The 12,881-nt window shown below is 38.5% G+C and overlaps 1 protein-coding gene across 1 annotated transcript in view; it reads left to right on the top strand.

Moving 5' to 3' along the window:
• The first annotated feature begins 489 nt into the window (after nt 1–489).
• Nucleotides 490–12,881, top strand: part of dock11 (dedicator of cytokinesis 11) — a 99,961-nt gene continuing 87,569 nt past the window's right edge. The window contains exon 1 of the mRNA XM_052141723.1: nt 490–630. Within this exon, the coding sequence (XP_051997683.1) occupies nt 529–630 (102 nt within the window). The 5' untranslated portion in view covers nt 490–528. The remainder of the gene's footprint in view (nt 631–12,881) is intronic.

Raw genomic sequence — 12,881 nt, 5'->3', positions numbered from 1 at the left:
CATAAAATATGTATACAATATAATTGTCTTATGCTAATCAGTTATTTATCTTTTTTTCTCTTTTATAGGGAAAGTTTTACATTTACCGATCATAACCACAAGAGGTCAGACTATGATAACTTTAGTGATGAGATGAGATCATGTTTACAAAATAGTAAAGTGCTGTTGAAGGTTAGTGATGTGACGGGCAACAGCTAGCTAGGATTTATTTATTTTTTAGACTTGTTTTAACCCTGTTCCTTGTATACAGCACTAGATTCATCACTGTTTGACCAAATGATCCATGTTATGGCTATGGCGTTGAAATCAAACAAAGATAAACTTTATACAAGTAAAAAATATATATTTCAGATCTGAGGAGGTTTTCTCCATATCAGGCAACCTATGCATTGTGGGCGGAGCTACAGCTGGTCCAAGTGGCCCCGCCCCACCCTCATCCGCACAGATTCATAGACTGGCATGCTGCAATGTCGCTTTCCGCAATGAGGACGTTCATAGAATTACAGCCGAACTAAAGAGGTGAAAAACATGTCTGAAGTGCGAAAATTCACTAAAAGGTTAAGCAAACCTGGGACGGCTGCGGAGCTCAGACAAAGTGTATCAGAGGCAGTGAGGACGTCCATTGCTGTGGTTAGTAAATTAATCTCTTTCTCGTGCAGTGCACATTCAGGTTGTGTAAAAAAAAAAAAAAAACCAGTGAGGTGCCTACATAGACAGCATTTTTGGGCATCACATGCGCGTGCATGTTGTCTAGCTAGACAATGTATTAGATTTTAAGACGCATAGATCATTTTTCACCTCGCATAAAGCCTACATTTGCAAGATATGCATATATAAATTGTATTTTGTTTTTCAAATCAGAGTTTGTTTTTATTATTAATATACATGCCAGACTGCTGAGCCATAATTTCCCGTTAGTCAACCTGGCAATTACACCAGCACACCCACATTAGCTGAAACATCTGGCTACACATCACCCAGAGAAGAGAGCAGCTGTAAATCCTATTCATTGAAATACTAATCGGTACTTTGAATTAAATATCACAGTTCAAAAGGCATGGATTTATAGTGTTGCGGACATAATCGTGTCCTGATATAGAGGGAAAGACATTGTTCTTTATCTCCTATAGGAACCACACGGAGCATCCTTTTGCCTTTGTGCACAAAAACTAGAGCCCACGATGTCTTTCAGAGAAATCTGCTTGAGAAATTAATGATCAGGGGAAGATAACATATATTATTTCATAATAACTTGTATGTGGAGAAAGATTATTGATAGGATCAGAACCCTAGCTATGCTTAGAAATATTCTCAGATGGCCATTATTATTATATTTTGAGACTGAGATTCTCTTTCAGGAGTTTTAGTATAGGCCTATTCTGTGATGTCATATTGGGCGATTGTCAGTTTGATTGTGGTTTCCAGGGAGACACAACAAGCATCACTATGGATATTGCAGGGCCTTGTTTCTCTTGAGAATACCCGCAGTCTGCTCAGCTATGCTTCCTGTGTATTTGCAGTATGTTCTGCCTCTTAAACATGCATACTTGCTAAATTTGAAAGTAATCAGCCATAATGGCGACAAATGGCCTCTTGTGAGTCGGACAGACTCTTTTTAATTTGGCAACTCATTGTCTCACATGAAACATTTGCGGACTTTGCACAGAAATGTATGCTTTATCATTTGTCTGCTACTGAGTTGCATGTTTTACATATTTATAAACAGGTCTCACTGGAAATAAATATTTTAGGATGCTTTTAAAGATGCCATGAATTGCCTTATGAATGAAACCGGAATCAAGGGTATATTGAAGGGTTCATGGCTTTTTTAATGGCTAATAGCCTTTACCGTTAGTCATGATTTGCTAGTCAGTGGCAGTTGGAATTACAAGGAGGGGACGTTCTCATTCTATTGAACAAAAATGTGGAAATGCTCTGGAGTGCAAGGTGAGCCATCAATAATTTTGGTCTGGATTATCTTTACCCTTAAAATAAAGGATCTACATTTTAAATGTGTAAAGATAGCTTGCTAAAAGGTAGTTTGTCAAATTTAGAAGTAAATCTAGCTCATAGATTAATGTTTCCCAACTGGTCGTGACTGAAAAATGGGTTGCAAGTTTGTTCGGATTGGGCTGTGGACAGCAGCAGGGCTGGTGATATGACGATGTAATCGGACATCAACAATGTCTTCCAAAGATCCCGATGGCGTTGCGAACAGATAATGATCAACAATATCGGGAAATGGTAAAACCATGGATCTGAGAAGTCGTCAGATATATTCAACAGTGGTCAGGGTGTGAAACTAGCACCCGCAAAATGCGACAAGGCTGAATCCAGTTCACAAGCTCAATGTATCATCCAAATGTATTTTATTTGTGGGTAATTTTGCTCATCTTCCAGCAACAGGCAGGCGACCTGTAAGAAGTCTCGGAGGGACACATGACAAGAAATGCTCAGTAACAAAGACATGGGCTGACAAAAAAGCCGCTGTTTGCTCATGCAGCACAAGCTTGTCATGTGGAACAAGCGCATGTAAAGAGTTTTCATAATTTATTTCTTGGTTTCATTCATCTGAAAACTATTTACAAGAATAGTGTTTTCTATGAGAATGCTGCAAATGATCTCCGATCATCTCTGGATGTGCTGTGAGTTTAGTTTGCTTTATTTCCACACGGTTGGCATGCATTGTGAACGCAGCTCAGCAGGTTCAGTAATATATATAATTGTATTAAAGAAACAAAGACGAAAGTGATTAAATCATAAAGTAATACAAGACACGTTTACATTGCACCTAAAATGTAGTTACATTTTATTTTATTTAGGCAGCATTAGCTGTATTACCAAAACACAATACAAACACACATTCGATAAGAACACACATTTGGCAGCATTATTTTGGGAACACAAGGGAATTTATTAGGTTTATTTATTTTGATTATTATTATCTTTACATGTATAATTGTCTTTAGTTCTTAATATGTAGGCTATTAGAAATTTGTTCTTTGACAAATACTTTGACGAAGAGCCATTGGAGATGGTAAATGTTGGGATTTGGGGAGGTTGTTAAATATGATTTTATTGCTTTTTCGTTTAGATTAAAGTGCAATTTTAATTTAGAAATGTCTTTTGTTTATGTTTTCATGTTTCAATAAATTCATTAAATTATTAAAGCAAAATCAATTAAGCAAAAAAATTCACCAACCCTCACCAGGGGGGTTAAAATATTTTTGTCATATCGCCCAGTCTTAGACAGAAGGGAAAGAACAATGGCAGGGTTCTTCATCCACTGAAATATTTTCACGGCTTAAGCAAAATTTCTGGCCACTGAGGCAAATTTAATGATATTCATCTCACCTTCCATGCTTTATACACGCAATGCTTCTCATCTAAAAACCACTCGCTCCAATGGTCTGCTCTGCACTATACTTTAAGGAGCGCTTGTTCATCAACTAGGCTTCCCTTGATATCACCATTCAGCCGAGGATTGCCTGCTTGTATGTGACGTGACTGAGACATGTAAACGACCAGTCACAGTTTGTTTTGTTGTTACGTGCATCGTGTTAATATAATAATAGACCGGTGTGCAACACAGTCTCATTTAATCAGAACCGCAGCGCACATGTTTGAGCTCATAATGTTAAAGTGTTCGCCAGTTTCATTCTCCCTCTCTCTCCTAAACTGATCGATTATATGGAATCATCATAGAGGGAATTATCTGCTAATCTGCTAGTGACCAATGTGGATTTGTAGTGTGTCTGGGAGAAGTTGAGGACATGGAGAACTGTAGCTGGCATCCAAAAGAGGGTCAGGATATGGTGAAATTCCTGGATGGGCTCTTTCTGTGTTTGCTCAACATTACAGGGCATAAGCTGGAAATCGAGCGAGCTCACAGGGTTCCGGATCGGCGATCCGCTGAGGAAGATAGGTCCTGATCAATTCTGGCCAAATTTCTGAGATCATCTGGCAAAGATCTCGTGTTAAGTGAGGCGAGGAGTAAAGGAAGGCTTTCTTGGAAGAACTACAGCATTTTCTTGTTCCCGGACATTGCAAATTCGATGAGAGAAATGTGATTTCAAAGAATTCAAGACACTTACATCAACAGGATGTTGCGTTTGCACTGATGTTCCCGGCCAAATTGAGAATAGATGCTAAGGATGGCCGTAAAACATTCACATGTCCCAAGATGTCCTTCATCAATTCAATGATTTGGATATTCATCCACGTTGTGGATGAATCTGCACTTTCTTTGTGCTTATGCCTCCTATTGTCTAGAATTTGTTTTATAGATTATCTTTTGTTGTGTAATTCTGTTTCACAAAATTTGTATAGAAACACCGGACTTAAGCACTCCGATGGCAAAGTTGTTGTGGGGGCTCTCGTAGGCGTACATGGTCTGTTTGACTTTTAGAGGGATGGACGCCAGTTGGCGCTGTCGTGCGCGGGGTTAATGCATACATTTTTCTTTTTTCTGTTTGTTTGGTCCTGGGGGAAGTTTGGGGTTTGATTGTTGCATTCATTTTGGAATGTAGTCTTTATCATTTTGTTTTTGACACACAATCTATGTTTTCTCAAATGTCAAAATGTTAATATGAGTGGATAGTCTCTCTCCACGTGAAATGTGAATGAGTTGGGGCACCCCATAAAAAGAGTGCCTTGGGAGGCACTTAAGGTGGATCTTAGGGGCCAGATCATACACCAAAAAATTTAAAGCACGAGAACTCATGGAGTTGGAAGGGAATATTAAAAATGTCTGATGGCCTTAGAGAATTGACCCGGTTGAAATACTGATATTATACTATTTTGTCATGGACGGTGGAGATTTGGCTATTCAGGGCAAACAGTCATACTTTGAGTCGGAGGACACAGCAGGAAAACGTCTGGCTAGATATATAAAACAGAGATTGTCTTTTTCTACCATTACCACAGTGAAATCTCCTGGTGGTGAAATATTTATCTCAGTCATTGATATCAATAATGCTTTTAAAGAATTCTATCTTGATCTCTATAGTTCCACGTCTTCATCAACTGATGAGGATATTAAAAACTTTGTGGAAACATTACAACTTCCTAAACTGACAACTGTGCAAAAAAATTATTTTGATTCTGAGATAACCTTGGAGTAGCTTGGCGAGGTATTAAGGCCTTGCCTTCAGGCAAGACTCCGGGTCCAGATGGCTTTGCCGCTGAGTTTTTTAGATCTTATGCTACGGAACTGGCTCCACTTTCCAAAGTTTCCGCGCTTCGCTTTTTCCACATTTTGTTATGTTACAGCGGGCTGTCATGTGCCTTTTACTGGGGAGTGGCTTCCGTCTGTCCACTCTACCATACAGGCCTGATTGGTGGAGTGCTGCAGAGATAGTTGTTCATGCTGGAGCTCTGTCAGAGTGACCATTGGGTTCTTGGTCACCTCCGTGAATAAGGCCGTTCTCCCCCGATATCTCAGTTTGGCCGGGCGGCCAGCACTAGGACGAGTCCTGGTGGTTCCAAACTTCCATTTACGGATGATGGAAGCCACTGTGCTCACTGGGACCTTCAATGCTGCAGAAATGTTTCTGTACCCTTCCCCAGATCTGTGCCTCGATACAATCCTGTCTTGGAGGTTTACAGACAATTCCTTGGACTTCATGGCTTGGTTTGTGCTCTGACATGCACTGTAAACTGTGGGACCTTGTATAGACAGGTGTGTGCCTTTCCAAATCATGTCCAAATCAACTGAATTTACCACAGGTGGACTCCAATCAAGTTGTAGAAACATCTCAAGGATGATCAGTGGAAACAGGATGCACCTGAGCTCAATTTTGAGTGTCATGGCAAAGGCTGTGTATACTTATGTACATGTGATTTATTTCATTTTTTATTTTTAATAAATTTACAAAGATTTCAAACAAACTTCTTTCAAGTTGTCATTATGGGGTATTGTTTGTTGAATGTTGAGGAAAATAATGAATTTAATCCATTTTGGAATAAGGCTGTAACATAACAAAATGTGGAAAAAGTGAAGCGCTGTGAATACTTTCTGGATGCACTGTAGATCAGGTGGGGTTTATTCGGGGCCATAATTCATTTGATAACATTAGGCGTTTCATTCTTGTCATGTGGGCAGTGGCGAACGATCAGACTCTGGACTCTGCCATCTCACTTGATGCCGAAAAGGTGTTTGATATGGTAGAATGGGATTACCTTTTTAAGATTTTGGAAATGTATGGGTTCAGAAATACTTTTATTGGGTGAATTAAGTCACTTTATAGACACTCGGTAGCGGCAGTTCAAACGAATGGATTAATTTCAGATAATTTCACTCTGGATAGGGGCACCTGGGAGGGTTGCCCTCTTTTCACCATTATTGTTCTGTCTTGCCCTGGAACTATTAGCAGCCACAATAACAAAGGAAGATCATTTTCCAGGAGTTGTTGTGGGAGGTCTGGTGCAAAAGCTTTTGCTTTACACAGATGATATTTTATTATTTGTCTCCGATGCTACTATATCTATGCCTTGCCTCTACAGAATTATTAATTCCTTTTCTAAATTCTCAGGATACAGAGTGAATTGGTCTAAATCTGAAACTTTGGCTCTGACAACGTACTGCCCAGTAACCGCTTTTCAGGCAGTTGCCTCCCAGTGGCCCAAACATGGCATTAAGTATTTGGGCATTTTATTCCCAGCAAATTTATTTGATTGAGATAATTTTGACCCTTTAATAAAAAGGTTTTCGAGCGATGTGGACAGGTGGGCTTTATTACTTTTATCTATGACTGGGAAGGTTAATGTTAATAAAATGTATTCTATTCCAAAATTCAACTACCTGTTACAATCTCTCCCTATAGATACCCTCTCTCTTATTTCAAGCAATTTGATAGCATAGCGAAGTCCTTCATTTGGAATGGTAAACATCACAGATTACATTTTAGTAAATTACATAGGCCGTTTGACAAAGGTGGGCTAGGCCTACCCAAGATTTTGTTTTATTATTATGCATTTGGTTTCAGGCATTTGGCTCATTGGTTGCTTCAATCTGAGAGAACCCCTCCCTGGTTTTATATTAAAGAGGAAGTTCTTGCCCCTATTTTGCCAGCCTTTCTATCAAACTAACCATAGAAGTTAAATTACACCCTGTTATCTCGCATTTGCACTCAGTATGGGCAAAGGTATACAGAGTGTTTAATTCTGACATTTATTTAAATGTAGCCTCGAGCATATGGCTGAACCCAAAATGATGTAGTCCCCTTTCTGCTGGAGAGAGTGGATTCAAGTCAAGTCAAGTCAAGTGGTTTTTATTGTCGTTTCAACCATATACAGTTAGTACAGTACACAGCAAAACGAGACAACGTTCCTCCAGGACCATGGTGCTACATAAAAACAACAAAGGACCAACATAGGACCATATGAGACTACACAACGAAATAAAATACCTATATAAACTACCTATATATACACCTATATAAAGTGCACGTGCAAACATGTGCAAAAAGTACAGGACAGTACAACAAATTACTGACAATGAACAGGACAATAGACAGTGCAGCGCCGGCCAGTACTCAGTAGTGCAAAAAGATGACAGTTTCTAAAAATGTAAATATAACATACTATGAGATAATGTTCTATGCACATAGCAGTTATTGAGGTAGCAGACAGTTATAAAGTGACAGTAATTAAAGTGCAACTCAGGACACGTGTGTGTCAAACCAGTCTCTGAGTATTGAGGAGTCTGATGGCTTGGGGGAAGAAGCTGTTACACAGTCTGGCCGTGAGGGCCCGAATGCTTGGTACCTCTTGCCAGGCGGCAGGAGGGTAAAGAGTTTGTGTGAGGGGTGTGTGGGGTCGTCCACAATGCTGGTTGCTTTGCTTGGATACAGTGTTTTTTGTAAATGTCTTTGATGGAGGGAAGAGAGACCCCAATGATCTTCTCAGCTGTCCTCACTATCCTCTGCAGGGCTTCTGCGGTCCGAAGCGGTGCAAGTCCCAAACCAGGCAGTGATGCAGCTGCTCAGGATGCTCTCAATAGTCCCTCTATAGAATGTAGTGAGGATGGGGGTTGGGAGATGTGCTTTCCTCAGCCTTCGAAGAAAGTAGAGGCAGCTGCTGGGCTTTCTTGGTGATAGAGCTGGTGTTGAGGGACCAGGTGAGGTTCTCCGCCAAGTGAACACCAAGGAATTTGGTGCTTTTGACGATCTCCACAGAGGAGCCGTCGATGTTCAGCGGAGTGTGTTCACCTTGTGCTCTCCTAAAGTCAACAACCATCTCTTTTGTTTTGTCGACATTCAGGGACAGGTTGTTGGCTCTACACCAGTTCGTCAGCCGCTGCACCTCCTCTCTGTATGCTGACTCGTTGTTCTTGCTGATGAGACCCACCACGGTCGTGTCATCGGCGAACGGATTGTGAGGGAGGTTAATATTGGGCACTCAAATTTCATCAAAAGAAGCTTCAGACTTCAGAATCTGTATTAGGTGCATTAGGTGGTTGGGTGGTCATCAATATAGGGGATAAACACATGCAAAATTGGGGGGAAGAGTTATAATTTTATATAATTTGATTCCACATTTTATGTTATGTTTATTTATGTTATTGTATGGAATCAATAAAAATTGTTAATAAAACAAAAACAACAACAAAAAACAGATAAACAAATAATAAACAAATCTCACAAAACTTGAGGAGATCCAGCATCATGTGGAACGCTCATTTATTTACCTCTAAAGCACGTATTCTATCAGCCTCTCCTCAGCAGTTCCCTGTAACTTTTAACTTTCTTTTCTAATGAAGGTATATCAATAAAATATATGATATATCAATAAAAATTATATTAAATTCCATTTGAAAATATGCAGATATTGCGTTTAAACAGATGCAATTCACAAACCTTTTTTTTTCATGGACTTCTGATGGATCCGCACGAGCGCATGAGTGCATCTTCAGAGTAAAAGCGCTTAATGTGTGCTTGAAGTAAATGTCTTATTCACTATGCCCTGTATGTGCAATTGGTTTTATTTGGTATGTTTTGAGAAAATGTTATTGCTAGATTACTGCGTGTGCTGTTATTACCTTCTTCCTAATATATTAACAATTTCTTCATGTGCAAATAAATGACTAAAATTTGATGACTAAACAGAAATAAGAAGAAACTATCTAGCATTTAAAATACAAAATATTATTTTTTACAAAGTTAAAGTTTTGTGTGAAATTGAGTAAATAAAGTGCTAAATAAGAGTTTTTGTTTTATTTATTTTTTAGCAATTTTATGTTTGTTATTTACTATATTAAATTGTGTGATATATTAGCCTATCGGCCACCCTGCACTCTGGATATCGGCATCGTCCATTAAAAAACCCATATCAGTCGACCACTAATATAAATCAATAGGCTCATCAACTGTTGAAAGAAGGAGAAGAAACATCAACAAAAATAATGTCATTTGATACTTGCCCTTTATACTTCAAAACAAAGAACAAAACTATGCAAGAAAAGGCTATATTAAATACAGGTTACCAGTTTTGAACAAAAAGTCACAAAACAAATTTTTTTATTTCATCTGGTCTGTAAAACTGATGAGTGAATTTTTTTTACCATCTTATGTTATGTTTTGGGTGCTGGTGTCCCCACTAGGCTTTGAAACTTGCTTAACCTGCTTAATTAGTAAGACCATTCTGGTCAACCAGATTAACCAGGTTTTGCTGGTAAAAAGCATGGTCCGGCAAACCAGCCCTAACCAGCATAAACCAGCCTAGACCGCCAAGGGAATTACATGCTGTTTCAGCTGGTCTTTCTTTGTAGCAGGGTCAAATGCTCAGAAGTCCAGAAAACATGTCATCCTCCACAAGATTTATAAGAACAGGATAAGCTTATATGAAACAGGGTTTTAATGACAAAAAAGATCAGAGCTTATCAGTGTTCACTAATGCAGAGGTTCAGAGGGAGGCCATGGCAGTTTAGGTCAACCGTTGGCATATGTGTTTAAACGTATGTGACCTAATGCACATCAGCTGTGATGTGATCTGTGTGTCTGCTGTAGCCAGAGGAATATGCACATCTGGAACAAAGTGCATTAGACAGCTATAGTTTCGTTAAATTTTTCTCTATTTACAACTCTTTAAAGTCACCCACTTCTGTCGCCCTTCACTTTTTCATGTTGCGTTCTTGAATACGGAAATAACATGGCTGAAACGCACTCTGCGCCAACGCCCATCGGCTTGTGATCGGACCGTATCTTTAGCTCACATTTCCTTTTACCTCAGCCTGTGGTTTAATGGCCTCTGATTCTTCTTCTTTAGTTCTTTGTCTTTAACAGGGATGACATTGCTAAAAGACAGGGTTCTTTTTTTTAAATGATCTGAGGAAATGATCTGAGGTGCTGTGGTTTTCTTTGCAGAATGGTTTAGGTTAGGTTATTTTTGGCAGTAGGAAGCTAGTTCTTCATCAGTTAGGTAGTTTAACCTCGGCCTAGTGTAGTTTAACCTTGGCCCTGAGATTTTCACACCTGGTTTGAAATGATTAGTTAGAAAACTTGGATTGAGGAAGTTGGTTTGAAAGGGCAGTTGAGACAAAAGAGAGAGAGTGCAGCCACATGCCAACAGAAGTGAGCTATGATGTATGTTATGCTGTGGTTTTTTGCATCTCTGTGCTGTGACACATGACAGGAAGTTGCTGCCGAAATTTCTGGTCAACTCATGTCTATGTGCTTGAGAGACAAAAAGGGCATTTATGTATAAGAAATGGTATTGATGTGTGTGTGTGTTAAAGCTTCGGTTTATATTTGGGCCATTATATTACCCATGATCTCACCTCTCTCGTTTTAAGTTATGGGTTTAAATATTACACTACTTTTTTAAGATTTATGTATTTCAGTTTTATAGCAAAATTGCATCAAATTGAATCAAGATGGTTTAAAAAAAAAAAAGATGGTTTAAAGATGCGTTATGTAAACTTCATAAACCCTTGTTATTAATGACACCTGTGGCTGTTAAGTGAACTGCACGCACTCCAAAGGGACGTGAGCGAGCGAGAATCGGCCAAAACAATGATGTAACGTACAAAGAGACTGAAAGTGATTCACCGGCATCATGCTAACAGATGAGGTAGCATAATTAAAATGACACAGTTAATTACACAGTTATGATATGATTTTGATTCAAACTTTGAGAATAAACTAAAACTACTTAAGCTAACATAGCATACTGATAAACACATACAGCTACATACTACCAAAATATACCAGACAGTTTACTGTTGCACTGCACTGTTATGTTACACTATTGTATGTTTTGTATGCCATATGTTGTACTACAATCAAGAAACCAGCATATTTGCTTAAATTTATTCTGTATATCTGTCTTTTAGTATAAAGAGACGATCGTTGAAATTATTTGAAATTTAAGAAGCAAGGTAGCTTGCAGTTCATCAGTGTTAGCAGGCAAGATCAAGTTAGCTAAAATTACACAGATCAATACAAATACAAATCCTTATGGCACTATATTTCACATGCTTTGCAGTTATGTAAGCTTACCTGCCCAATAAGAAGAATGTCAATTCAGGGTCATTTCTGATCCCCAAAACTGAATGAAGGTCCCTCCAGAAATGAAATGTCCTGCCGATGTTCACTATATTTTTTTATAGAAAAAAAAAAATACTCCTTTCACAAGAAAAACAGTCTACAGGCTTTAATAGGCAAACTTGGAAGTCCGGGAATAGCTAATTTTTTAAGTTGCGTTACAAGCCATTCACATATTGCCAAAAAATATATATATTACATTACGAATATTACATGAAATGTATTACATATGGCACCTTTAAATTTTATGATTGTTTTTTAAAATTACACAATTCAAGTTGATGGAATTTTGCTATGAAATTAAAATACTTAAATCTTAAAAATAGGATAAAATATTTGTTATATGGTTCGTTTCTGTGTAAATTAAATCATGATTAATTGTTACTCTACCATTGTAATGAAACTTGGCACGTGTCATGTTTTCTCTCGGCTGTGTGCAAGAATCAACACAATGCAGCAACCGTCTTTGCAGTGTAAAGACAGCTGTAGATGGGTAAATAGATAAAAAAAAAATCTCCCACCACATACTTCTTTCTCAACTATTTGCTATTGGCAATGCTCTTTCATGGTTCAAATTGTATCTCACTGATAGACACTACTTCATCTCTATTCACAAGTTTAAATCCTCCACCATTCATCTCACTCAAGGCTTTCCACAGGGCTCTGATCTTGGTCCTCTTCTCTTCAATATCTACATGTTACCCCTTGGCCATTTTATCCACAGTCATGGTCTCAGCTATCACTGTTATGCTGACGACCTTCAAATCTATATATCTAATCGTTCCACCACAGCTCTTCCTTGACTCATTAAATTCTTGCATTGATCACATAAAAAATGGCTTTATAAAATGTTAAACTGATAAAACTGAGGTTATGTTATTTGGTCCTGCATTCCTACTTAAGTCAGATTTGAGTCTCACTATTGATGGGGCTCATGCCACCCCCATTCAAACGATTAAAAAACTGGGTGTCACATTTCACTTGTCCCTCACATTTCGGTCTCACATAAACTCCCTCAACAAGACAGCATTCTACAACATTCGCACATTGAATGCCTATGATCGTCTCTCCCAAAGACACAGAAATTGTTGATCATACTTTCATAACCTCAACTATTATAACTTCCTAAACCATCTCCAGATTACAATATGTTCAAATTTCTGCTGCTAGGGTTATCACTCATACGATACAAGAAATCAGATCATTTCACCCCATACTCTGTGAGACTGATTACCTAAAATGCTGACTGGTTGCCTGTTTCTGTTTGCATTCAGTACAGAATTATTCTACTTTTAAATGCCTGTCTAATTTGCTGCAGAATTACACAACTGTTCACTC

Source organism: Xyrauchen texanus, chromosome 2 (genome assembly GCF_025860055.1).
Source record: "Xyrauchen texanus isolate HMW12.3.18 chromosome 2, RBS_HiC_50CHRs, whole genome shotgun sequence".
In the NCBI taxonomy this organism is placed as follows: Eukaryota; Metazoa; Chordata; class Actinopteri; order Cypriniformes; family Catostomidae; genus Xyrauchen; species Xyrauchen texanus.
Note: the sequence above shows the minus strand (reverse complement) of the source record. Positions and strands in the feature narration are given on the sequence as shown.